The 25,612-nt window shown below is 44.3% G+C and overlaps 3 protein-coding genes across 3 annotated transcripts; 1 reads left to right on the forward strand and 2 right to left on the reverse strand.

Moving 5' to 3' along the window:
• Window positions 1–622: 622 nt before the first annotated feature.
• On the reverse strand, window positions 623–7,262 carry mcm2 (minichromosome maintenance complex component 2). The gene is made up of 20 exons (XM_029501479.1): window positions 7,189–7,262; window positions 6,203–6,396; window positions 5,928–6,100; window positions 5,658–5,785; window positions 5,443–5,581; window positions 5,263–5,360; window positions 5,053–5,174; window positions 4,607–4,814; window positions 4,368–4,502; window positions 4,096–4,287; window positions 3,906–3,999; window positions 3,746–3,824; window positions 3,333–3,504; window positions 3,126–3,252; window positions 2,808–2,920; window positions 2,253–2,417; window positions 1,964–2,038; window positions 1,697–1,879; window positions 1,264–1,419; window positions 623–1,160 (listed from the first exon to the last, which is right to left on the reverse strand). Exons 1-20 carry the CDS (start codon window positions 7,192–7,194, stop codon window positions 1,050–1,052), a joined length of 2,670 nt encoding a protein of 889 aa, XP_029357339.1. The 5' UTR covers window positions 7,195–7,262; the 3' UTR covers window positions 623–1,049.
• A 439-nt stretch (window positions 7,263–7,701) lies between these two features.
• pigu (phosphatidylinositol glycan anchor biosynthesis, class U) lies at window positions 7,702–13,802 on the reverse strand. Its single transcript, XM_029502228.1, has 12 exons — window positions 13,661–13,802; window positions 12,745–12,809; window positions 12,608–12,667; window positions 11,877–11,939; window positions 11,464–11,573; window positions 11,267–11,367; window positions 10,983–11,080; window positions 10,731–10,885; window positions 10,436–10,579; window positions 10,206–10,330; window positions 9,910–10,052; window positions 7,702–9,074 (listed from the first exon to the last, which is right to left on the reverse strand). Exons 1-12 carry the CDS (start codon window positions 13,788–13,790, stop codon window positions 8,961–8,963), a joined length of 1,308 nt encoding a protein of 435 aa, XP_029358088.1. The 5' UTR covers window positions 13,791–13,802; the 3' UTR covers window positions 7,702–8,960.
• A 1,001-nt stretch (window positions 13,803–14,803) lies between these two features.
• psmf1 (proteasome inhibitor subunit 1) lies at window positions 14,804–18,907 on the forward strand. Its single transcript, XM_029502367.1, has 7 exons — window positions 14,804–14,982; window positions 15,469–15,621; window positions 16,599–16,681; window positions 16,783–16,983; window positions 17,550–17,606; window positions 17,975–18,136; window positions 18,221–18,907. Exons 1-7 carry the CDS (start codon window positions 14,854–14,856, stop codon window positions 18,270–18,272), a joined length of 837 nt encoding a protein of 278 aa, XP_029358227.1. The 5' UTR covers window positions 14,804–14,853; the 3' UTR covers window positions 18,273–18,907.
• The last annotated feature ends 6,705 nt before the right edge of the window (window positions 18,908–25,612 follow it).

Genomic DNA, 25,612 nt, shown 5'->3' on the forward strand with positions numbered 1-25,612 from the left:
TCCTGGTCCCGGTCCTGGTCCTGGTACCGGTCCGGGTCTCTGATGCTGCTGCAGCAGACCTGAAATAACCGCCAGCTGCCGTCGTTCCGCATCAGACCACCAGAGGGCGCACCGAACCGGAGCTACGTTCAGGGGCTGCTCGGACATTATAACACCACAAAAAAAAAAAAAAAAAAAAAAAAAAAAAAAAAAAAAATCCAAAGAAAATAAAGTAAACAAACCCAAAACCCGAAGGCCTTCTGCATGATTAAAAACTGTTAAATATGTTAAAACCATTAAAGTTTGATCAGTTTATTTTGAGCTTTTCATTAATTTGGTCAAAATTGGAGAATATAAAAGCTAATTTAATACTTTAAGTTTACATGTATAAATTCAAAACTTTTCTTAAAACACCAGAGGGAATTTTTACCCTTTTAGGACCACATTAAGATTTTGTTTTTCTTCATCTTTAAACTTTCTTCCGGAATGTTTATAAATTGAAGATGGCCGACGGTGTGATTGTTAACAGATCACTTCAGTGTTTTAAGGTTCATCATCTGGAGACTGTGATGAGGCATTCAGGTGGATAAAATTAAATCAGTTTATGAGCCAAAGTGCGCAAACAGACAAACAGGCTGTTTAACAAATACAAGTTTAATATCAAAACAGATCAACAATCCAACATCAAGCCAACACAACAGTAGAAACATCAAATGGGTTTTTGTTTTTTTGCTTTACCACATTTTAACATTTTCTTCCATCACTTCTGGCGCCGACACAAACATGTACATCTATTTACAATCAGCCTCATCTGAGCGACGACTGACGACACCGCAGTGATGACATCAAGTATAAACAGGAAGTGACGCTGACTTTGTGAATCTACAAAATAAACCTCTGGAAACATCAGCAGAGCCGCCGCAGACCAGCACCATCAGTCGGCCGCCGACCTTCTGCTACTGATGAAGATCAAATTCACATCCAGATCAGTTTAGACCTGAAAAGTTCATGAAGTTTTACTACGGGGGAGGAGGAAGAGGACGAGGACGTGTGGCGGGGGAGGGCAGGTCCTAGAACTGCTGCAGGATCAGCTTCTTCTTGCCGTCATGGCTGAACTTGTTGGAGCGGAAAAGGTCGCTGTCATAGAACGCCGTTAGGTTGTGGATGTTGATCTGTCGCGCCTGCAGGAGGAAGAGGAGGAAACAAGATGAAGATGATTAGAAAAAGTCAGTGCGTTTCCCTTGAACGCTCCGCAGAAACAAGAACACGGCGAGGCCTCGTCACCTTGTCCTGCAGGTCTTTCTCCGCGACCTCGATGGAGTCGTTCTGAACGCCGTAGCGGTTCCTCTGATAGGCCACCTGCTCAGCCACCAGCTGTTTGAGGATGAAGAGCAGCAGCTCATTGTTGTCTCTGCGGAAGGCGAGATATCGAGCGAAGGTCTGGAGACAGACACAAAAACAACTTCATGAACATCAGCGCAGCAAAAACCAGCGAGCTTCACCTGCTCTCGCTAGGAGGCAGAAAATCAAACCAAAGGTCTTCATCATGTGGAGTTGATTGGGGGGGAAAAAAAAAAAAAAAATCAGCTCCAAATATCTGTCAACACAAACTCAGAAACATATAGGACTGATCCAGAGACTCTGATTGGCCGTGAGGTCACCCACTTGAGCCAATAGGAGCGTCCAATAGAGACCTGACTATTAAAAATAGACAAACCTTCCTCATGCTCCTCATCACGCTGAACTTCTGCGTGTCGATGAAGCTCTCCAACATGACCCTGATGGCCATGTTGACGTCGTCCTCCAGCACGTAGTCCCTCAGATGCATCTTGGCGTGAGCCTCGGCCATGCGGATCATGGACTCGATGTGGCGGACTGTGATGGGGATGCTGCCTGTGGCCTGAGAGCGACATCGGACCGACATTGAAAAGCTGCAGAAAACAACTGGAGGATGTCTGAACACGTTTCACTTTGGAGGACTCACCATGGACTCCTTACGGAGGTCGCTGTAGATGCGAGCCACCTTGTCTTGATCCATCTGGTTCAGTTTGGGATGAATCTGCACATAAAGAATAAAAATCTATCTTCAAATATCAATAAACCTGATCCAGCGTAATTTTTCCACTCAGAAGCTTCTCAGCTCATCAACTAAAGTAGACTTCAGCCTCTAAACTGAAAAAGTTGTTTTCTATCATGAAGAAGGTTCAACAGCAGGTTTCTGATATTTAATGCGATGCTGGTGAGACAGGAAGTGTCTCAGGGCGTGTTCGTACCCGCTCCTTGGCGTAGATGATGTACTTTCTGAGCAGCTCCTGGGGAATCGGCGGCACGTCGGATGAGTTGGGCAGGACAACCTCTTCCAAGGCCACGCCCCCTTCCCTGTGGCTGGGGTGGTGTTTGATGTGGGAGCTGACCACGAAACGCGCCAACATCTCGTCCTGGTCGGCAGGAAAAAAGAGCCAATCAACAAAAGGAAATAAGTTTGATATCCATTTAACTTTATTAAACTCAACCTCAAATCTTCTGTTGAAAAGATTAAAAAATAAATAGGATTTATCTGGTGTGGGGCTGAAATTTAATTATGAGTCAGTTTGTTTCATGGCAGTAAATATGTTTTCACTTTTTCACACTCTGATGAGAAATATGAAGTACGTATAAAAAAAAAAAAAAAATCATCTCATTAATGTGTTCAACTTTTCTTTGGTTATTCTGCTTTTGTCAGTAAAAGAAGGAAACATTCAGAGTGTTTTAGTTAGTTCAGAGAACAGAGTCCGAACTGATCAGACAGAATCAGATGATTTGAATGAGGAGTGTGTGTGGTTGTGTACCTGCACGGGGTCGATGGTGTCTCTGACAACACACAACACGTCAAAACGCGACACGATTGGCTCAGTCAAGTCGACGTTCTCAGCGAAGGTGAGGGAGGGATCATACCTTCCACCTGCAGAAGAAGTTCACCAGTCAGAAGGAGTTCATTCACAGAACGGCTCAATCGTTCCAGACGAGTGTGTTAAAGAGAGGATCGGTTTCCCCACAGCAGCTCAACACATCCCATTCAATTTGAACTGTGAACGTCGATTTTCATGGACAGAAACACTTTGAAATAATCAGCAGTGCTGAATAAAAACACGTCTCGTCTGACGCACCGATGGGGTTGGAGGCGGCGATGACGGTGCACCTGGCCTGCAGCGAGGTGACGATGCCGGCTTTGGAGATGGAGATGCTCTGCTGCTCCATGGCCTCGTGGATGCTGGTCCTGTCGGCGTCGTTCATCTGCAGTACAGAGTCCGTCACACGTCTGCTCTGGGTTTTATTCTAACTTCTGCAGAAACAGATCCAGTCCTGTCTCTCACCTTATCAAACTCGTCGATCAGACAGACGCCGCGGTCAGCCAGCACCAGCGCGCCGGCCTCCAGCGTCCACTCGCGGCTGACTGGGTGTCTCTGGACGTAGGCGGTCAAACCGACGGCCGAAGCGCCCTGACCGGTGGTGAACACGGCACGGCTCGCCACCTTCTCCACGTATCTGCAGAGGAAAGGGTGCCAGGACGATTGTTTTCAGGGGCTCTATTTTAAATCTGCTGATACACTGATCAGTTTATTAGGCACAGGAAGTAGAGAGATGAAAACCACAACAGAAACTTAGCTTTAAACAGACAAAAAGGTATATTTAGTTTTTGTTTCCATATAAATTTATCTATGAATCTGTTTATACATTCACACCGACTATAAACCTGGACTCTGGGTCTTGGTCTCTTGATACATACTTGAGGAACTGGGACTTGGCTGTTCCCGGGTCTCCACACAGCAGGACGTTGATGTCTCCTCGGACTTTATGTTTCCCACCTGGAGGACAGAGAGGGCTGTTCATTCTGAGAGTTTGCGGGGTTCAATCCAGTGGCTGTAATTAAAGGCCAGAGTTCAGACCTGGATTCTTAGGCTCCCCTCCGAACAGCGACAGGGCCAGGGCCCTCTTGATGTCCTCGTGGCCGTAGATGGATGGAGCCATGCTGGCGAAGATCTGAACACAAGACAGAAGCGGTCAGAAAACATCTGTACAGCTGTGATATGGCCTGCAGTGTGGTGGCATCTCATCGTCTGCGCCGTGATCCCTCACCCTCTCTCCGATGCGCTCGTCCTTGGACAGGGCCACGATGGCCTTGACATCCTCGTCCGTCAGCTCAGCCACAGCGACGCCCTCGTCCCGTCGGGTGATGTGGTTGGCCAGGATGACAGTGGCAAACACCGGGAAGCCGTTGGACATGTTCAGAGAGCCGTCGTAGTTGTTGTGGTAAATGCCTGTTAGCTCCTGGTGGGGGCGGGGTTACGTCTTAGTCTCATTTTCCATGAGGTTGAAGGATTAAACATTCAAACTAAATTCACACTCACAATCTCGTCTCCAGGCTTGCAGCTGTCCACCAAGTCTGCCAGCAGGATGGCGTCCTTGGAGCGGGGCAGGCGGCCGGCCGCCACCTTCCCCGGGCTCTCCTGGATGGTGATTCTCTGGTAGTTCTGGTAAACCGTCTGCAGAAGGAAGAGAACGGCGTCATCCACCGAGGCCAGGATAAAAATCATACTGACCAGAGTTCTGTGAGGTCACAGTGTCCTCAGGAGCACAGACAGCTCACCTCCTCCATGTTGATCTCGAAGGGTCCTCGGGACTGACACTCGGGACAGGAGCCCGGCTTCACCTCCTGGTTCTGGGACTGGAAGAAAGGCCCCAGGACAAAGTTACACTTGTTACAGTTGTACTTGATCATGCCGAGCTGGGGGAGCACGCCGGTGCAGCTGCTCACTACGCCGCTGGTCCGGATCAGCTGGTTCAGGTGGAGCTGCCTGAAGAGGAAGAGGAGGAGGAAGAGCTGTCAGAGAGGCTGAATCTGACAATACGGTACAGACTTACATTATTTTAGATAATTTTCACATTTGAAACATTAAGATGGAGCTTCTTCCAACTTTTCCAGAGGAGCAACATTTACTGCAGTTTGTCAGACCAAAACACATAACATTAATTATTTACATAAAATGATAAAATCAACTCTGAATGTCTCAAAGAGATATGCAGAGGACTCACCTGAGGGAGCGGATCTCCTCCACCAGCGGCAGGTTGCAAATGCGGACATGGATCTCGTGAGCAATGCGGTCGTATTTCGGGTACATGGCTAGAACCACCTCCTTCGCTGCCTCATCAAACACCTGAGCACAGACGGAGACGACATTTGGATCAGCTGACAAACAAAACAGCAAGCAAACTAAACCTGAGCAGCACCTGAACTCAACTCACCTTCAACATTTCACTGGGAGCCTCTGGCAGGAAGTAGGCCAGGACGTGTTCTCTGGCAGCCAGATCTTCATAGTTCACCACCAGACTCTCTTTGTTCTCTGGATGCAAAGTTTGGGTTCATTCAGTTAAAACCAGTTCTGAGAGTCCACGACAGAGACTGGTTAGCGTGTCCGCGGTTACCTTTACACATGTCGCTGATCTTCTCCTTGAAGACGTTGTGGCCATTTTCGTCCACGTGTGTCCGCAGGAAGTTCTTGAAGCGGTTGTAGATTTCCAGCCTGGGAGCTGCCATCGACACCCACTCCCTCACAGTGTGGCCCTGCAGAGCGGGAAAATGAAGTCAAGAGTCCAGATCCAGCTCAGACACGAGATCACTGCCACGTCGTCACACAAACCTTCATGTCCTCCAGGTTCTCAATGCTCTCAATCATTTCTTCCTCCTCTCCGTCAACGCCCTCCGCTGCTCTCTCAGCAAACCGCCTTCGTCGGGCCGCCGGACGCTCATCATCCTCATCTTCACTGTCTGGATAACAACAAAACAAAGAACTTATTTTCAAGGGGCCAATTTTGCCAACTTCTTTGGTTTATCCCTCTGGAAGGAGTAACATTTTAATCAGTAACATTAATAAATGTTGAATTAGCTTAAACAGAGATATCTGACCCACCATAGAGCAGCCCGATCCTCAGTCGTCCGCTGATCCCCTGTTCTCTGTCCCTCTTCCTCATGGCCTCCTCGGCGGCGGCCCGAGCGCCAGGTGACAGCTCCGATAGATCCTCGTCATCCAGGTCCAAACCCTCTTGCTCGTACCGATCCAGTGCTGGGATGGCACGGTAGTCCCTGAGTGAGGAGGAGCATTAATCTGTTTATCTGAAAAAAAAAAAAAAAAAAAAAAACCTCTCGTATTGGAAACTTCCGGGGCGAATCCACCTCCGTCCTCACCTCTCCATCCCGTCCCCGATCAGTTCCTCCCCATCACCATCCTCTTCCTCTTCGTTGGGGAGATGTCCCTCCCCCAGCAGCCCCTCCGACTCATCCTCGAAGGGCGGCAGGTCCCGTCCGGGGCTGGACGTCAGGTCCCCCCTCCTGGAGGCTCGGCTGGGGCTGGTGGCCATGTGAAAGGACTCAGAGGAATCCTATCGAACACACCGGCACTTTAGTCTTTATTTTAAAACATCGCCAAAGTTAACTATGATTTTAGTTTGTTGTTCGTTGTTGATGCTCAAACTCTGTTCTGAATTAAACTGATTGTATTATGTTTGTGTTTTTTTCCACCTTTTAGTCTTTTTTGACTGAGCTGGTACCTGCTTTGACATCACTTTCAAAAATAAATCAATGATCCTTTTGTTTCATGATTTATTTCCCAGTTTGTATTTTTAAAAGCAGATGCTTAAGATCAAGGTCCAGTTTCTCACTAAATATACTAAAATATAATTTCTTTCCATTGTTGTTGTACATCTTTTTTGATCTTATGTTAGAGTAACTGATGCAGAGACAGGAAACAGTAATGATAATGTAATAATGTGCAGTTTATGAATTTCTACGTTATTGTTAAAAATGAACATGTTCTTCGTGTTTAGAGGATAAACTGAAGCAGTTTGAGCTTTGGTTCTGTTCAACAGAAGCTCCAAAGCCACATGGCCTTTTCTTTACCAACACAAACAGACTGTTCAAAGTTCAGACTAAAGACTGAGTGTTTTCAGTGTTTTCAGATTTCATCTTTTCACTCGTTTTCGTGTTTTCTGACAGAAACCGGCTGATTATTAACTCTGTTCGTTCATCTTATCCCCACAGAACAACAAACTCTCATCAGGAATACAAGCAGCAACAAAGAGTCGGTGAATTGTTTCTCTGTTGTCAGTTTAGGTCAGAACATTAAAGCAGAGATCGTGTGATTTATCCGTCTTTCTCGGTTTTTATCTACTCACCGCCATCGCTGCTGCTGCTGCTGCTTCTGTCTGCTGCTGAAGACGCTTCTTCTTCCGGCCGAGAGTCGCTTTACGCGCGAAACAGCCATGTGACCGCTCAAAGCCCGCGAAAAGTGATGAATATTCAAACGGCGGAGTGACGTCATGCCTCCTGATTGGTCAGAAGGCGGGGACGAAAGGCAGTTCGGTTCATTCGCGCCCTTTGGAAGCCTCGCGCGGCCCGTAGTCAAGGCAACGTCCGGGAATCAAACCTGCGCGCGCTGCATTCTCGTCGGATTGGAATCCAACAGGACGATAATAAATCAAATAAATAAAAATGATTATTATTAAACGGACTAATGCAACACTGAGCAGCCAAACACAGCAGAGCATCGTCCCCATTCAAACCCTGTAATTTAATATGTGTAACAAAACAAAAATCGTATTTACAGTATCAAAAACAGTTCCTGAACAGAAAGAACCCCGAAATTAAATCTCCTTTTGTAAAGTTTCAGTGCAGCAAATAAATAAATATCACAAATTACCTCTCATTTATTGGTATTGAAACGGCCACATCAACGTTCCAATGAAACAGATGAGCGGTTTAAATAATATGAAATAAAGAAATAAACCTAAGACTGTTTATAATAATCTTTTACAGCTAATGTGATTCAAATGGGACATTTTTCACTGATTGGTGACTGATTTCAAACAGAGCCTGACCTTTATCTACTGACTTCAACCTGTAATTTCCTTCAACCACAAATTTGATTTATGAAATTTGTTGTTTGTTGTAATCATCCTCAGTGACATTATATACTTATGAATGATGTGAAGGTCGAGTTGAGTTTGTATCAACAGAGAAAATAAAAACATGAAAGTTTTCCTACCAACCTTTGTGAAACTTTTGTGGGTTTAAAAACTAAGAAGCTGCAATTAAACACAAGGCCACTAGAGGAGCCGTTTGTTTAACACAAAAACCAAAAGCCTCCATATATACGTGAACAAAACATTCAAACTGTCCAGGGCTGATCCAAATATCTCCCATATCAACCATAATGAGGTTAGAACTGGTTTGAGCGGTCTAGATGCAACACTGATCGTCTGCAGTTTAAACCATTAGAAAACTGTCAAAACAAGGTGAAAGGCAAACGCTGAAAAAACTGGGAGGAAGATGAACACAAAGATGAAGAAGACTCAAGAGGAAATGCTTCCCTCTTCCTTTTCCCACACAATAAAGAAAATTAAACAGGAAATCAATATATAATCAGAAGTTATCACAGAGGAAAATATCCTATATTTTTATGAGGAGAGAGACTTTGAAATAAAAGAACTTGAGGGACGCTGCATGACAAGCTGGTATTTCAACACAAAAGCTGTGCAGGATGGAGTTATAGGATGAACCAAGTCTCAAAATAAAACTCTCTTAGATTGGCTGCAAGGAAGAATGAGGCTTCAAAATAAAAGCAGCCCTCACAGGCATGGTCTCCGGGTGGAGGGAGGCTTAAACATAAGAGTTCTCCAGGACAGACTGAAGAGAGGGAACTGATTAGTTGTTGTGTCACATGGCAGGAGTGAGGTTTCTACATCTGCAACATCTGCATGAGTCTGTTGTTTTGTTGTTGTATCTTTTGCATATGAAGTCTTCGCAGACAAACGCTGGTCTGAGAAACTGTTCAGCTTTGAAGACTTTGATCCTTCTCAGTTGCTTGCTCGCTTGGAGGAAAAGTGAGGCCTTGAGCAGTTTGTCCCTACCTGATAGAGACTGTAGTGTGTGTCTGTTTGAGTTTGTTTTATTTTAAAACTAGTGTTGCCTCAGAGCCGTCTTTCCTCTTCAGGTAGAGTCCGTAGGTCAGGTGGTGCTCTCTCCTCAAGAAGGCGTAGAAATAATCCGACACCAGAAGAATCTGAGGAGACATGAACGGAATCAGGATGAATTCACACCGAGCATAAAGAAATAAAAATGAAAACTTTCAAATTTATCTTTTGCAGCAGTTTTGTCTCTTTGTGTCTTTATGAGGCAACATCAATGAAATATACATTCAGGCAGGAGCCAGAAATTTACCCAAAATTCAACATGAAACATTGACGTTTTGCTGAAAACTGCACAAAAGTTTTCACAAAGTGAACAAGTTTATTTACGTTTGAAAAGCTGACGGTGACTAAGGAGCAGACTGGCTTTGGATAGAAACACACAGACTTGTTGTCACTGTGTGGACTGTGTGTTGTCGATGTGTGAAATGAGGACCCGTTTGAAAATTGTGGAGGAAACAACAACTGATAAAGAAAAATATCCAAAGCAGCTGACTAATGAATGTCCTTGTGTCAGCATGTGGGGCCTCCTGATGGCCCAGCGGTCAAACGGGCACCCTCAGTCCTAAACAGCAGGTCATCTGTTCAGTCACTCTGGATTACCCGTGTGTCCCCCACATTTCCCTCGACTTAAAAAGCTTTCTTGTGTTTGTGGGTTGATGTTGGAACGCTTAGGGAAACCCTGATAGCTTACAGCCAGCAAGTCCCCAGTTTGATCTCCGGGTAACAGAGGCTGGGGTTTATCATACCTGGCAGGACCAGGACTACCTCAGAGACGATCCAGTCCACAACAGTGTGGCTGATCAATAACTGACTGAGGCAGGAAAATCAAAGGTTTCAGTGGCAGCATGAAGGAGCCCAGGAAAGATCCAAGAGTCCAGTCTAAAGATCTGAACAGTTCTCCTGGGGACCCCATTCAGACTATCCCACCTGAGCCACGTTGAACAGCAGAGTTATAGCGTAGTAGAAGTTGGAGTTGGCGCTGCCAGCGTAGATCCAGAGGTGCCAGAGGACAGGGAACAGAGCTGAGCAGGCCAGCAGGACACAGGACACCAGGAAGATGTTCCTCAAGACTGGATGGAGACAGATACCAGGACAGACGGTTTCATGAAGCCAACTAGCTTTCACGGTGAAGGTTTTGTTTTTGGTAATTAATGCAGCTGAGCTGAAAGAAAAATCTCCACGATCAAGATTGCACAAACATCTTATGTGATTTCTGAGCTCACATCTGTGAAGGTGACTCCAAACAGGAAGGAAGGCCATGTAGAGGGAGATGTCTCCCACTGTGGGGTACGACTTGAAGATGGAGATCACAGCCAACTGCATGAAAATCAGAAACACTGGGTGTTCCCTGTGACAGAAATATAAACTATTAGAGGGGCATCAGGTATAAAAAAAGAAACAAAAGACCTTAAGTGGACAAACAGATGGTGAAAGAGCGGCAGGGAGGACGTACTTCAGTTTGATGGACAGAGGGATGGTGTAGAAGAAAACGTTGATCTGGAAGACGCACAGGAAGAAGAGGCGGAAGTGCTCAAACATCTCGGCAAAGAAATACCAGAAGAGGCCGATGTTTGGGGTCAGGTCTGGGACTGAGAGACTGGAGGTGGGGGGCAGTGTCACACAAATAAAAACACATTTACTTTAATGTGTACAGCAGCAAACAAGTCAAAGAAGCTCTTTTTTATCCATTAAACAATATTAGGCAAATAAATAAAGGCTGACAGTTTTGTCTTCTCGTGTCCACTCACATGAAACCATAGACGGAGGGCAGGTAGTCCCAGGAGCCCAGCAGGAAAAAGGAGAGACAAATGATGACAAACAGGCTGCCCAGGTACATGAAGGCGTACTGCACGATGAACCACCAGAAACTGGCCCGCCGAAAGTTCACAGGAATGTACTGACGCTACAGAAACACACAAATCCATTGAGTGACACACAGATTTATAAGGCAGGACAAAGGAACAGATGTCAGAAGAGCTGCTAGAGTTGTTTAAACACACCTGCATCAAATACAGCAGAGCTGGAGCACAGAGAGTGAGGGGGTAGATGGACTGATACGTGGCCAAAGACAGAAATATGGCACTGAGCAAAACATTTCCTGCAACACAAACACAGAAAAAAATCTAAAACAAACCAATCAAATAATCATCAATCATCTTTTTTCTGTTTTTAGGAAGCAAGACGCCTGAAAGCTGATGTTTAAAAAGCAAAATAAAATTCTTTATGCTTGAGAGAAGCAGCCCTGATAATCCTGTTGAACTAATGGAGTAAAACTGGACCGTACCCTTTATCGTGGAGAGGATGAAGAGAGCGATGATGGCGTTGTTTAGGCCACAGGTTGATTTGGCAACACAGGACAAAATGGTAAACGGGTTTAACAGATAACTGAAGAGGAAGAAAACAAAAGAAAGAACATATTACATATATAACATATATCTGTAGCAATACTGTTACACACACACACAGACACACGGTACTCACAACATGGCGACCTTCAGAGGAATGTAGTACATTTCTTTGGGGCTTCTGATGAGCTCCAGACAGTCGAGGGGGTAGCGATCTGCCTCCAGGGCAAATTTCTGCTTCCTGAACTGAAATTAGAAACAGTATTAAATATGTTACAACACTGTCACAACAAAGACACAAACGCAAAACAGAAGATTTTCAATCGTATCAGTAATAGCTGCACATCCACAATCAGCCACCATATTATGACCACTGACAGGGGACGCGAATAACTGACTAGTTCATTATAATGTTTTGTTGAGTTTGACTGATGATTTTGGTTCAGATCATTTTAATCCTAATGATTTTGGTTCAGATTATTCTATTCATTTTAAATCAGATTATTTTAGTCCTGATGATTTAATCATCACATTCTCTTATTCTCTTACCACTTGTTTGTTGTAGTCCTTCACTGCCATGTAAAGCGCAACAGCAGTGATCACATCCGCCAACTGACAAGACACAACAACAAAGAATGACACATATAATAAATAATAATTAGGAAAAGAAAGTGAGTCTCTTTGTAACATCAATAAAAAGACACACTCAACTATTTGGATACATAACAAAGCAAATGCACAAGTTTCACATCTCACTCTTTTTTTTTTACCAAAGTACTTCAGATGTCTTTGTATTCCATCTGAGACAATACATATTCTTATCAAGTGGAGAATAGACAGATGATTTCTGTCATCCATGTGAAGTATGCTCCTCTCAGTGTGTTCATTCTGCAGAGGTGAAACAGGTTCACTGATTACTGTGTAAACCTGGAATGATACAGCTGAACAGGAGCAGCTGATGAAGACGTGTAGAGTGACAGGCCTAACAGCTGATGTCAGGGCGAACTGTGACAGTAAAAAGCAGCAGTTTGAGCATCTGTCTGTTGAACATGGAGCAGCTGCAGACACGCCTGATGACATGAGATAAGAAGATGTGGAGCTCAACAAAGAATTGGAAACAAAAAGGCTTTAAAAGAGCCTGTGAGCTGAATTCAGTCACATCTTTGATCGTACAGTGAATCTGTCTAACCCTAAGAATCTGGTGTGACCACATTCTTCTTCTGTGTTTCATTTTATCTCACCAAGTAATCTGAAAACACCGAAGATCCAGCAACACTCACCATAAACGTCACCTCTGCATAGTCCACCAGAAAGTGGAAGAGGTAAATGGTGAGAGGAGTCTGAGGAGGAAACGCAGACATTATAGCAGAAATGTGTGCACTGAGTGTGTGTGTGTGTGTGTGTGTGTGTGTGTCACCTCATGAAAAACATCTCCGGAGTACGGTGAGACTCCCAAGTCCAGCAGAGCCAAACCTTCAATCACTGCAAACAAACAAACAAACAAACATAATCAACTATAATCATCGTAACACAGTTCTAACATCCAGCTGCAGTCGTCATGACAACCATTTCAGCCCCTTTTAATGATGCAACTTCCTGCTGCGGATGCTGAATGGACAATTCACGAGACACTTTGCGGTTTACTGTGTGTGTGTCCTTCAGCACCAAAGCCCCAGAGCTCCCCAACAGACACACTTAAAGACATACACAGCCAAAACCACAAGTCTTCACCTTTTTTATTACAAGCAGAAAATAAATATTTTTATATACCATTGAGGTGACTGACTTTTAATCAACCACAGTGTCCCAGAGTCAGACTCTGTCTTATGTTCATAGTTTAATATAAAACATAAAACCACCTTCAGTGTTTAGTAACAGCCTTCCAGTTCCACATAGTCAAACTGACGGTTTGTTTCATGCTTATCGGGTTTATCCTGGAGATGTGTGAACAGGACTTTAGGCGGATTGCAGTCCTGTTTGTGGCCCAGATGATGTGGACTAAACCTGGGGATCCTGGGCAGATGGAGGTCTGGGTTCGGGGTTCTGGTTCTGGCTGGGCTTAAGGTAAAGGAGACCCGGAGATCTGTGATCAGACTCCGGTGTCACCGGTCAATGCATTATTATCTTTGGGCCCAAAACAAGCTACAAGAACAAAGCTCATCCACTTCAACAGCTTCTGATAAATTTGAAACGAGGTTCTTTTCTGCAGCTGGACCGGTCCGACACCTCTGACTCCCTTCGCCTCCCGGCTAACAGCGCCGCGCTGCGGGGCGAACCAGAGCGGCTTCCCGGCGGCGGTACCGAGCCCAAAGAGGCGGCGGGGCCGGGCTTACCTCTCTTCCAGGCGGTCAGCGGGGACACCACCTCCACCCGCTCCGAGATGAGCTCCGACAAACTGGACCTGAAGAGAGCGGCACGGACCGTCACGGCGACGAGCAGGAGCAGAGTTAAAGGAGCCGCCATCTTGACATGGAAGTGCTGCCCGCCCCGCGAGAGGGACGATGGGAAATATAGTCTTTTAGCGTACAAGTGAAACAGATGGGAATCACAATACAAAACAAATTAAGATGAGTTATCCCTGTCCATTTATTGTTATTAATATTTTAATTATTCTTAATAAATATTAGTTTATCGATTTAAATTTAATTTCACCGCAGATAATAATAATAATAATACATAAGTGAATGGTTTGGCTGGTCAATTTGTGACTGTGTCGTATTTTGTTCTGTTTTATCGAGTTGTCTTTTAGCACAATTTGTTCATTTTGTATTTTTATATACTAAATTCGTTATTCGTTATTCGTTACATTCGTATAGTCATCTGACATAAACTCTTAATTCAGTCCGTTTTCTAAAGCGGAACCAAATCACTCAAATATGTTTCCACCAGGAATCTTTTTGTGTTGGATCAAAACACAGTTAAATCATAAAGTTACACACTGTCAATACCATTTCCGGCTATGTTATATTTTTCTCTAATTAAAACAAAATTCGTTCACATTAACAATAGTCGACGTATTTATTTAAAACTGGTACATTCCGGAGTCGATGTAATTAGTGAAGATTAAACAATATTAGGCAAATAAATGTTACCTTAATGTCAGAAAGTTTTCCAGATTTTTTCTAACCACTTCAGGAAGCAGAGATGATCCAGTGATCGGATGTCAAACTGATTATAAGAGTGAAGAAACTCGGACAGTAAAGCCTTTTCTCAATCCGAAGTCCTGGTTCATTTTATTGTATCCAGATATCGTAAAAATCGATAACGTGACAGTATAATTCCTCTTTACAGTATCAGAAGACTCGTGTTAAAGCGTGGAAAGTAAAAAAACAGTAAAATGTTGAATTAATTAATTAATTTGCGTTGTTTTATATATGATATATATTTTCTGTTTCAAATTTCCTTTGTTGGTCGTTGTCGTTGCTGCGCTTTTACGCTGAAGGGCTGAGAGCGGAAGCGCTGACCGCCGTAGGTTTCGTTTCGTCTCCGAACCGAAACCGGGTTCAGTACGCCGGACAGCAGAAACATGGCCGGCCTGGAGGTTCTGTTCAGCTCGGTGTCCGGCTCCATCGGCTGTCCTCAGGACGCCCTGGTCTGCTTCGTCCACTGGGAGATGATCAAAACCGGCTTCAGGTGTGTCGGGTCCGGAGACCAGGTGAGGAAACCCGACAACTTCACGTTATTTCATCCAGGCGTTAGTTTCCGTGCTGTTGGTTCACGATTTAACATTCAGCTCGTTTTTAACTTTCATCGTTTGACAGATTTAATACAAAGAGGACCACGGAGGGACCAGATAGTCACAGAAATCCGCATTCTTTACTGAAATACTGATCTGTCGTGATAATTCATTGCTGTTACTGATTCAGGAGGATCGTTTCTGTCTCTGATGAAGTTATTCACCCCAGAAAGAAAACCATCAGGTTAGCTTTAGCATCGTGTGTCAGCTGTTGTGTTTAAACTGTCGTGTCATCATCAGCTAGCTAACCCGGATATAGTTCAAATACAGCTTCATTCTTTAATCCTGTTTATTTTCCATGTGAATCTGAATGTGTTGTGTATTTTCTCTTTATGTTGAATTGTCTGGTTGCTGAAATGTGTCCTGTCAGGCCTGTGTGTTTAGTTCTGCCTCTCTGTCTTTCAGCCCTCCAGCAGTGATAAGAAGTCAGAGCTGCTTCCCTCCGACTGGAGCAGCAACAAGGAGCTCTACAGCCTCCGATACAAACCTGCAGACGGCGACACTCACATGCTGCTGAAGGCCATCGCTGTCGACTCCACCCTGATCTTCAACCTGATGGTAATCACTGCTCACATACATCAGGGAGCCCTCTGGGTCCGCACCAGCCTGAGTCCGGACCAGCCTGAGTCCGGACCAGCCTGAGTCCGGACCAGCCTGAGTCCGCACCAGCCTGAGTCCGCACCAGCCTGAGTCCGCACCAGCCTGAGTCCGGACACGGCAGCTAGACTGAACACAGCAGCTCACAGTGTCAAACTGTAGACCTCAATCATATTTTACCAGGAATCACAGAAACACATCCATAAACTCCACGCAGATCAAATCAAACCAAAATAATACCAAATCATAACAAAGTTATATCAAGGAACTTTACATATAGAGCAGGTCTAGATCAAACTCTAAAATTATTTAAAGAGACAAACAGATCCCCAATGAGCAGGAAAAACTTCCTTTAAGAGGCCTCGACTGGTTGGGTTGAGGGGGAGAGGGGGAGAGGGGGAGAGAGGGACAGAGGGAGAGAGGGAGAGAGGGAGGGAGGGAGGGAGGGAGGGAGGGAGAGAGAGAGAGAGGGAGAGAGGGAGAGAGAGAGGGAGAGAGAGAGGGAGAGAGAGGGAGAGAGAGAGAGGGAGAGAGAGAGAGAGAGGGAGGGGAGAGGGAGAGAGGGAGAGAGGGAGAGAGAGAGAGAGGGAGAGAGAGGGAGAGAGGGAGAGAGAGAGAGAGAGAGAGAGAGAGAGAGTCACTGTGCAAAAGGCCTCAATCAGTTTGACCTATAGCCTCAGATCACAAGCTGCTTATTTATAAATGCCAAACCTTTGAGTTAATAATTCATATGAAGCATTTTGTTTTGAAAGGGCTCACTAATAATATACAATACAACACAAATAAGTATACACATCCTGATGTGTTAGGCTTTTAGATTCACAGAAGACAGAAAGACAAATGGCCTGTTGGTGCAACGACCAGCAGAGGTCAGCAAAACCATTCAGTGGGACTGTTGTATCACGTGATGGTGTGTGTGTGTGTGTGTGTGTGTGTAGAACTCCAGCACACAGCAGGTGACAGACCTGACCGTGAACATCAGTGACCACGTGAATGCCGACCAGCTGCACACGTTTGACAGGTTGGAAGTTTTACAGTATGAATAACAGCTGGACAAAGCAAGACCAACTATTATTTTGATAAATTGTGTTTTGTTTTTTTTTTGTTTTTTTTGTGTTACAGTGTCTTCAAAGACACAGAGAGTTTGTCAGAGAAGGTGAAGTCTCAGCTGCTGCCCCCCCAGGACAAACCGACGGCACAGAAGACAGAGAGGGCGAGCCGGAGGGACGAAGATGAGGACGAGGAGCAGAGAAGAAGAAGAGAGGACAGCGACCCCCTTCACATCCCCAGAAGACACCCACGGCCGGGGACGCAACCACACTGGTGGGTGAAAACAGGAGACGCACACACAAACAGACTTCCCTCAGAAGCTGTGAGTGCCAGAAACCATCAAGTATAAGACAGAAGTACACATACACTCTTCTGGAGCAGCAAAGTGTGTGCGTGCGTGTGTGCGTGTGTGTGTGTGGGTGTGTCTCTGCAGTATCCCTTATTCAATATTTACAGCGGAGAGAGAGAGAGCGCTTCAGGACATATTCAATCTCTGCTTCTCTCCTCCCCGTCCTCCTCCCCAATCAGATGAGATGTGAGATGATGTCAGCACTTTATCGACCTCACTGCTGTCGCTTCCTCATCCCCAGGAGACCGGGGGGGTGATGATGATAATACAAAAAACTGATAAACAGAGAGAGAGGGAGCTGTGAGCGATACAGAGAGAAAACTGAGTCAGAGCTGCAGGGTGGAGATGGAGAGACAGAAGACAAGAACAATGGGAACACATGAACACCATCAGTGAATTTCAGACTTTTGTGTCTGCAGAAGCCAAAGAGAGTCAGTTTAACGAAATGAAACAGACAATAAGCCTGATGATGTCTGTTTGTGTGTCTCAGGCCCGGCCCCATGGTTCCTCCGTTCGCAGCTGGAGGAGCAGATCTGGATCCTTTTGGGTGAGTCCTCCTCTCTTCTCCAGAGTGAATCCTTTTCAGACATATTTCCGCTCCGCTCTGTTTTCTTCTAATCTGGGATTTGGGGTCAAACGAGAAAAAGGCGGAGGCGGATTACTGGCATCTGTCCAGAGACGCGTGAAGCTCCAACCACCAAAAACATCCTGAATCCCAAACCAGAGTCAGACCCAGACCACGAGTCCATCTGTGATCTGGATCAGGATGAGCTGCAGGTTCACCTGAAATCAGTTTCTTTAAAGAAGCAGCCGAGTCCTTTTTTAATTTGATGGAATGGTGTTTGTCGGTGGGGGGTGGGGTTTAACATGATTTCCCCCACAGCCCCCACCTTACATCAGGTTGACCCCCCACAGGTCTCGGGGCGGAGGTGGGATGATCGTGGACCCGTTGAGGTCGGGGTATCCTCGCTCTGGTTTTGACCCGTCCAGCGGGATCCCAGACATCCTTCCTCCTGGAGCCGTCCCCCCAGGAGCTCGCTTTGACCCGTTTGGACCAATCGGACGACACCGACCAGGGTGACACGCACACGCACACAATCATTTAAGGTGGACTGAGTGAAATCTGAATGTACCAGTTCTGACTCTGTGTCTGTTCTCCAGGCCGGACCCAGACCACATGCCCCCGCCCGGCTATGATGACATGTTCATGTAGGTCCCCGACAAAACGACTTCCTCTCCCCCGGGTCCTCGTTGAGGGCGGGTGTGAACCACATTCTCAGCTTGGCTTTTTTATTTTCTCCTGTTTTTTGAGGAGGGGGGTTCTGATTGTTCATTTCATTAAACTAATCCAAAGCTCCCGGAAATAAAAAGGAAGAACTCTGAACTTTTTGTGAAATTGGTCTTAAAATTTAGTTCGACAAATGAATGAAGCCAATTATGTGGCTCCTTCAAAATAAAAGTAATTTAATTAGAATACAACAAAACTTTATTTTTACAAGTAAAAACTCTGATAGATGGATGAACTCGTTTCCTGTCGTTTATTCCAACCTGAGCGTTGTTATTTTTGTAAAGACATTTGGTGAAGCAGGGAAGAAACACTCGTACCAAATTAAAGGTCTCCCTGCTGCTCACACACCCTTCATGATCCAACCTCTCCTTTCAAAGTAAAACTCCTCCCTCTGATTCCTGAACACCAGAGGAAAGAATACATGTTTGGATTCTCCTCATCACATGAAACCACATTTGTAACTATTATTTATAATTCATCAAAAAACAGGAAATTATTGTATTTTGTTGAGACAAAGAAATTTTGTTGATGAATATTCTAATAAAAACCTTTACATCCCGGTTTGTGTTATTCTTCTTCTTCAAACACTCACATTAAAATCACTGAAGACCTTTAAACTTTCACACCGCGTGGAATCGGAAACGTGGACACAGTCACAGGGATCTAATTAGGATGTTGCCATGGTGATTCCAGAACATCGTTGACTGTGTAACTGACAGCAGCTGCAGTGTATCCATGACAACAAGCGTCAAGAGTCCGCTGTTACATTCAACGGAGGCTTCGCTGCTCCGTTGATTTTAAAAAGAGAAACAGACGACCACCAAGATGTTTTTAATCAGGTTGTGAAGCTCAAACATTAAATTGGATGAAACTGATCTGAGGTTGAAGCGAGAAACAGACAGAACACACTGAAGTTAAAAACAACAACAGCAAACAGAAGGTTTTATTGGTCATGTAACAAAATCAGACTTAAAAATCAGCTCCAGGAAAAAGGCATCAGGCCGTTACAGAGTCACTAACAACATGCAGGCTCCCCGGTTTCCTTAAACTATGAGTGAGGAGCGAAAACACTCATTCAGATTTAGGTCACACCTTTTTCTGAAGCAACATTATGTTTAATCCCTCCATTCATCCTCATTAATGTTCACAAGGAACTGAGCTCCTCACGCCAGGAGCTGGATCGGGGTCTGTGGATCAGGAGTCTGTAGATCAGGGTGTGTGGGTCAGAGATCTGTTGGTCTGTGGATCGGAGTCTGTTGGTCTGTAGATCAGAGGTCTATTGGTCTGTGGATCAGGGGTCTGTTGGTCTGTAGATCAGAGGTCTATTGGTCTGTGGATCAGGGGTCTGTTGGTCTGTGGATCAGGGGTCTGTTGGTCTGTGGATCAGGGGTCTGTGGGTCTGTGGATCGGACTCTGTTGGTCTGTGGGTCAGAGTCTGTGGCTCAGGGGTCTGTAGATCAGAGGTCTATTGGTCTGTGGATCGGAGTCTGTTGGTCTGTAGATCAGGGTCTGTGGGTCAGAGGTCGGTTGGTCTGTTGGTCTGTAGATCAGGGTCTGTGGATTATCGGTCTGTTGGTCTGTGGGTCAGAGTCTGTGGCTCAGGGGTCTGTAGATCAGAGGTCTATTGGTCTGTGGATCGGAGTCTGTTGGTCTGTAGATCAGGGTCTGTGGATTATCGGTCTGTTGGTCTGTGGGTCAGAGGCCTGTTGGTCTGTGGATCGGAGTCTGTTGGTCTGTAGATCAGGGTCTGTGGATTATCGGTCTGTTGGTCTGTTGGTCTGTAGATCGGGGTCTGTGGATTATCGGTCTGTTGGTCTGTTGGTCTGTAGATCAGGGTCTGTGGATTATCGGTCTGTTGGTCTGTGGGTCAGGGTCTGTTGGTCTGTAGATCGGGGTCTGTGCTGCCTTTTCAACCAGACTCGTTCATCAGGAGGAAAACAAGACGACTCGTCTGAACAGACTGAAATAGAAACAATTCACTTTGATCCAAAAGTACAAATGATACAAAAACGAGTTAACATTCCTGTTTCCGCTCATGTTTTGGGTTTAAAACACGTTTCTGTTGTGACCGTCGGTTTGGATGTTTCACATCTGGAGCGGATCAGCAGCTTTAAAGTTTCCTTCGTCCAGAAAAGGTGTTTTATATTTGAATTTTCTCAAACATCTGAACCCCTTAGATCAAAAATCTAATGAGCCGCCGTCAGTTTCAGACCCTGTTTTCACTCAGCTTAAAGGGATATGTCACTTTTTATTTCAGTATGTACACACACTACAAACAGAGCAGCAAAGAGAAAAACTAAGAAATAAAAGTGATACATCCCTTTAATGTTCATTTTTCTTCTGTGCTAAATGTTACTTTCACTGTCATATATTGATTTTCTAATAAATTCACATCTTTGATTCACAAACAGACACAACAACTTTCTCACAAACAGATTTCTTCATCGAATAATTTTCTTAAAGCGATATTTCACCTGGACAGAATATATTTCATCTATTTATTTATATAGATCTCTTTTTTTACATTTGTATTTTAATCAGCAAAGAATCTGAGTTCAGCCAAATGTGTCTTTTCAAACTTTCCCTTTTCTTCGGCCACAAAGCTTCAAACTTTTTAACTGTATTAAAAGCTTAAAGCTCAAATTTTTCTGAAATAATCTGAAGACAAAAAAGCGTCACATGATCGGTGTCTCAGTTCAAAGGTCACATCCTTCAGAGGACTCATCGTCACAGTCAGACTGTCCAGTTAAAGATGCAACCTTTCCCATGATTCATTGCAGATTTGTAACTAAAAAGTACAGCAGCTGGAGAATTTCACAGGTTTTTTTTTTAGCTAAACCCGCTGGCCTAAAAACATCCAGCGACAGCAGCCAGATTCCAGCTGAGTGAAATATCGCTTTATCTCCTCTAATACACACCTAAATAAACCTCTGGACGCTCAACACAGAATTTCAAAGTAAAGGTGCAGGAAGGTTCCACAGGTGAACCGTGAGCGACACATTAATGGTGAAGGCGCCACTTCCTGCGCTACGCTGTCATTTTGTACATTCAGTGAGTCTCTGAGTAAAATGCTACTGTGTGTTCGTAAAGGGAAGAGGGACGCGTCTGCAGCATGATTCTGGACAGATGTTTTCTGCAGCCTGAACTGAGTCTCTGCTGAAGTGTCCTTCAGGACGTGCTGGATCTGACCTTTGACCTCCGACCCCTCAGTGTTGGGGAGGGAAGTGGAGTGTGACCGTGAGAGAAGACAGACGGTAAGTTAAAGCTCTAAATGACATGAAATGACGGAAACCTTCATTCTATACAATCACCATCAGGGGGCGACGCCGCTGGTTGTATTGAAGTCTATGGGAAAATGTCCCTCCTCCTCCCTGATGAGTTTCTGGTCTCAGTCTGAAATACAACATGATGTTCATTTAGAGGGAAAGGGGAGGCGCTAGGGGGCGGGGCTACACTGTGACTGACAGACTGAACCCCCCAATCAGAACAGAGTCCAGAATGGGGCGGAGCCACCAAATCAGGTTTCTTTTGGTTTCAAAAGAAGAAGATGGCAGCTGATTTCATGAGCCTTTGCATTATAACAAACCTTTATCCAACAGAAACATGAACTGGTGTCACTGTCACAGCCGAAATAAAATTCTAAATGAAATATTCATAAACAGACGCTCTGCCTTCTGACATTAAAGCTCTGGTTCTTGGAAAACTTCCACTGAGAGATGAGCTCATCTGAAAACCTCCTTTATTCTCGACCGTGTCTCTTTTGTCGTGTCCTCACAAGGACTTTCCACGACACTGGAGACCAGCCCTCGATATAAATAGACCCTTTCTGTGGTAACAGAGTCGCTGCCGCCTGAACAAAGATTGATTTTCTCTGTTTGACCGAGACACTGGAGTTCAGTCCTGACATTCAAACATGCCCGTCCTGTTAACACCCATTCATGTGTTTGTGTCTTTGTTGTTGTTCTTTAAACCGAACATCTGGCCGAAACCAAATGTTTCCCTCTTGAAGGTCACCTCAGCAGAGACAGAAAGGAATTGAACCTGTGACTCTGCCGTTCCACCACCAGCTCAACCTGCTCCTTGTACCTGACCGATACAGAACGTTTCTGCTGATGAAACGATCATCAAATTACTGAATTCAATTCAAATGAAATCTTTGATCAATATTGTTGAAACTTCACATTCAGCGTTTAACTTTTCTATCTGCCAGAACTGAACAAGTGTGCTCTTGCTGATGTTGGTTTTTGGAGTTTCAGCAAACTTGGAACAATAATGATTCCAAATGAACTGATTCTGATGAACTGATTAACTTAATTCACCAATTTCCTCAATTTTTTCTCAAACTAAATCATTTTTGTGACAAAAAGACACTTTAATTTTTATGTATCGTTCTAATTTTTGGGCCAAACAAACAGTTTTAAAATACTTTTCTACGTTGTTACTTCCAGCTCAAATATCATCTCGCTGTGAGCTGTCTGGTACTGAATGAATGTAAATGTTAATTATAGTTCAGAGTTGTGTTTTCTCTGTTATTTGTTGGTTGTGAAGTTGCTGCTGACAGAAAGAAAACTGGTCCACGCGGTTTTTCTAATTTTGCATACCTGCGTTGTGTATTTGGTTTGTATAGCGTTGGCTTCTGCTGGTCCGACACGTCTATGGCAAATATTTACAGTATATTTGTTCTACGATATAAAACGTGGTTCGTTTGAATCAAAAGCTGGAGATTAGCATGTCAGTGATGTCCAGTCACGTCCTCACAGGACACCAGTGTGTGTAGCTACATTACCCTTGGCTAAATCGCTCACAATACAGACCTTAATACATTAGCATAATAATATTGGCGTATACACAATTTACAGTGTGTTTACTCATTAAGGCATATTGTACCCTTACATGACAGAAACAACATGTTTACATATAATACAAATGAGTAGGTGCTGAATCATTAAAGGTTCATTCCAGTCAAACTAAAACTCCCAGACGAAACGTTTGTTTTCTACTTTTTAAATAAAATCTGGATTTTTTTTCTCACTTCTTAAATGTTTTAGTGGATTTTCTTTCCACTTTCTGCACCAGAAAGTAACTGGAGGACAAACTGGTTAGCATTTAGCTTTGAATTTCTTTTTCTATTTCAGGTCTGGGAGGAAAAGCTGCTGTGAGCTGATATCAACCTTCAGCACACAAACATCCAGTTTCTGATTTTATTTGTGTCCAAATTCAGAAACTGCATTTAAAGAACAAAGGTGTCTTCACGTGCGTCCTCCTTTTCCTGGATTCATTACATCCCACTCACTTATTGGACAAAGTTTTGTTTTTCTGATTATGATTAAAACCAGGACTTACAGCCTCATTTCGGTACAAAGGACCAGATCTTTGTAGACCAGGTCCTCAGAGGGATGAAGCCTCTGAATCAGGACACAGCTAGTTTAAAGTGATGCAGAATCTGTTGATTAATAAAGAAGAGGCAACATTTCTGGGCCAATGCAGAACGAAACGCTGGACATGTGAAGTGACATTTTGGAGGTTTTGGTGTTTGTTATTTCATTCAAATTCAAGCCTTCAGGCACCAAACAGGAAAAAGTGGAATAAATATGAGATCTCAGAGGATCCGACTTTCACGCCTTGACAGATTTTTTTGTCTCATCTTGTCACTTTTGAAATCTCCCGTCTCCTCCAGCTGTCTGAGCATCAGACATGTGATCCTCAGAGCTGATTCAGTTTGAAGTCGTTCCATCCTCCATCTTTTCCGAAATACAAGCAACGACAAAATCTTTCCCACACAAACAACTCGGAAAATAAAATCAGGACGTGATGGAAATGACTAAACTAAACATTGAAGTGGGTGGGTGTGATGCTCCCAGTGGTTTCTGGGTAATGTGTGTGTCATGAACTAAATTGGGACTCATTTCACTTTGACACCTCTCAGTCTGACACTCATCATTCTCTAACACCTTTTTCTGCGCCTTCTCTGCATTTCTTTACTCAAACTTTGTCCTTTTGAGCTTTTCGGTTTGATCTCTTTGTGTTTTTCATTTTTTAAAAGTCTCCTCACCTTCAGACTCAGCTGATTCTGTCTGATCAGTTCAGACTCTGAATGTTTCCTTCGTCTCCAAAGAAAAGTTCCTCTCGTGTGTTTGGGTTGTTTCTATCTTTATCTGATCAGGAGTTTTGCTTGTTAATGATGAAAAATCAGTTCCAAATATCTGATTGTCTTTATTCTGTCAACTCAGAAACATGCAGGACTGATCCTGATTGGCTGTGACATCACCCACCGGAGCCAATAGGAGCGTCCGATGGAAAGACGTGACTCCAGACGTCACTGTCAAAGATGGAGGATGAGGATGGACGGATAAACACACAGAAGGAGTCAGAGAGTCGGACTGATCCAGATCGGACAGATCAGCTGATTCTGTTTAAGGGGGAAACAGGAAGAGCCATCAGGTTTGGAAGTTGACATAAATGTGTTTTAACTGCAGAGGAACAATAACTTCAAAAGCAGTCTTTGGTCACTGATGGAGCTAAGTCTTCAAACTTCTTAAAGTTGTTGACATTTCATATTTTCAGTGAAGAATAAATGAAGAGATCAGTTCAGTCTGATGGTCACTAAGAAACATTTGTCCTTCAACATGTCTCAAATCTTTGCTTTCTGTCAAGTTGTGAGACAAACTGATCCTGGGGGGTTGAGGCTGATGACACATGTTTTTGTTTCAGCGTGTTTTGTCTGTTTTGTCCGTGTGACTGCTTCCTGATGGGTTTGTTATTAGATTATCTTATTCTCTGGCTCTGGTTTGGACTGTAGATGTGAAGTTATTGCTTTCAAAAATGTTGCCTCAATTTATTTCTGCGACAGTTTCTATCACAATTAATTAATCAAGTCAGATAATGAAAGTCAGATATTTCATATCTGTGTTCAGGTTAATCTGGTGTTTAGGATTTAAATGTTGAACATCAGTTTGTGTGATAACTGAGCATCAACACTGAATCTTTCCAGGTTCATCACACACAATGTGCTTTCACATTAGAGCTCTACTGTTTGACATCCGTCCTGGCTCTGATCCACAGACTTACCTCGTCTGAACTGGGCCGAGCCCTCAGACGTCCCTGCTGATTGGTCAGAGCAAATATCCCATAACCTCAACCCAGAACGTTGGGCTGAAGCTGAAAGCCTGGTGCTCACGATGTGCTTCTCCTGTTGGCACAAATGAGGACCTGCTCCGTTTAGCAACTGAGGGCTCGCTGAGAGGACGGCAGAACGCAAGGCTCAG

The sequence above is a fragment of the Echeneis naucrates genome, chromosome 5 (assembly GCF_900963305.1).
Source record: "Echeneis naucrates chromosome 5, fEcheNa1.1, whole genome shotgun sequence".
Taxonomy (NCBI): domain Eukaryota; kingdom Metazoa; phylum Chordata; class Actinopteri; order Carangiformes; family Echeneidae; genus Echeneis; species Echeneis naucrates.

What these genes read in the sequence shown, in the direction of transcription:
- pigu (XM_029502228.1), bottom strand. Translation starts at nt 13,790, where the DNA reads ATGGCGGCTCCTTTAACTCTGCTCCTGCTCGTCGCCGTGACGGTCCGT. An exon ending in CCGGAGATGTTTTTCATGAG is followed by an intron (nt 12,668 to 12,744) that starts GTGACACACACA and finishes TTTCCTCCTCAG; the next exon opens with ACTCCTCTCACCATTTACCT. An exon ending in ATGCAGAGGTGACGTTTATG is followed by an intron (nt 11,940 to 12,607) that starts GTGAGTGTTGCT and finishes GTGTCTTGTCAG; the next exon opens with TTGGCGGATGTGATCACTGC.
- psmf1 (XM_029502367.1), top strand. Translation starts at nt 14,854, where the DNA reads ATGGCCGGCCTGGAGGTTCTGTTCAGCTCGGTGTCCGGCTCCATCGGC. An exon ending in CCCTGATCTTCAACCTGATG is followed by an intron (nt 15,622 to 16,598) that starts GTAATCACTGCT and finishes GTGTGTGTGTAG; the next exon opens with AACTCCAGCACACAGCAGGT. An exon ending in CAGCTGCACACGTTTGACAG is followed by an intron (nt 16,682 to 16,782) that starts GTTGGAAGTTTT and finishes TTTGTGTTACAG; the next exon opens with TGTCTTCAAAGACACAGAGA.
- mcm2 (XM_029501479.1), bottom strand. An exon ending in CGCCGCCTCCAACCCCATCG is followed by an intron (nt 2,921 to 3,125) that starts GTGCGTCAGACG and finishes CTTCTTCTGCAG; the next exon opens with GTGGAAGGTATGATCCCTCC. An exon ending in AGAAAGACCTGCAGGACAAG is followed by an intron (nt 1,161 to 1,263) that starts GTGACGAGGCCT and finishes TTCCTCCTGCAG; the next exon opens with GCGCGACAGATCAACATCCA.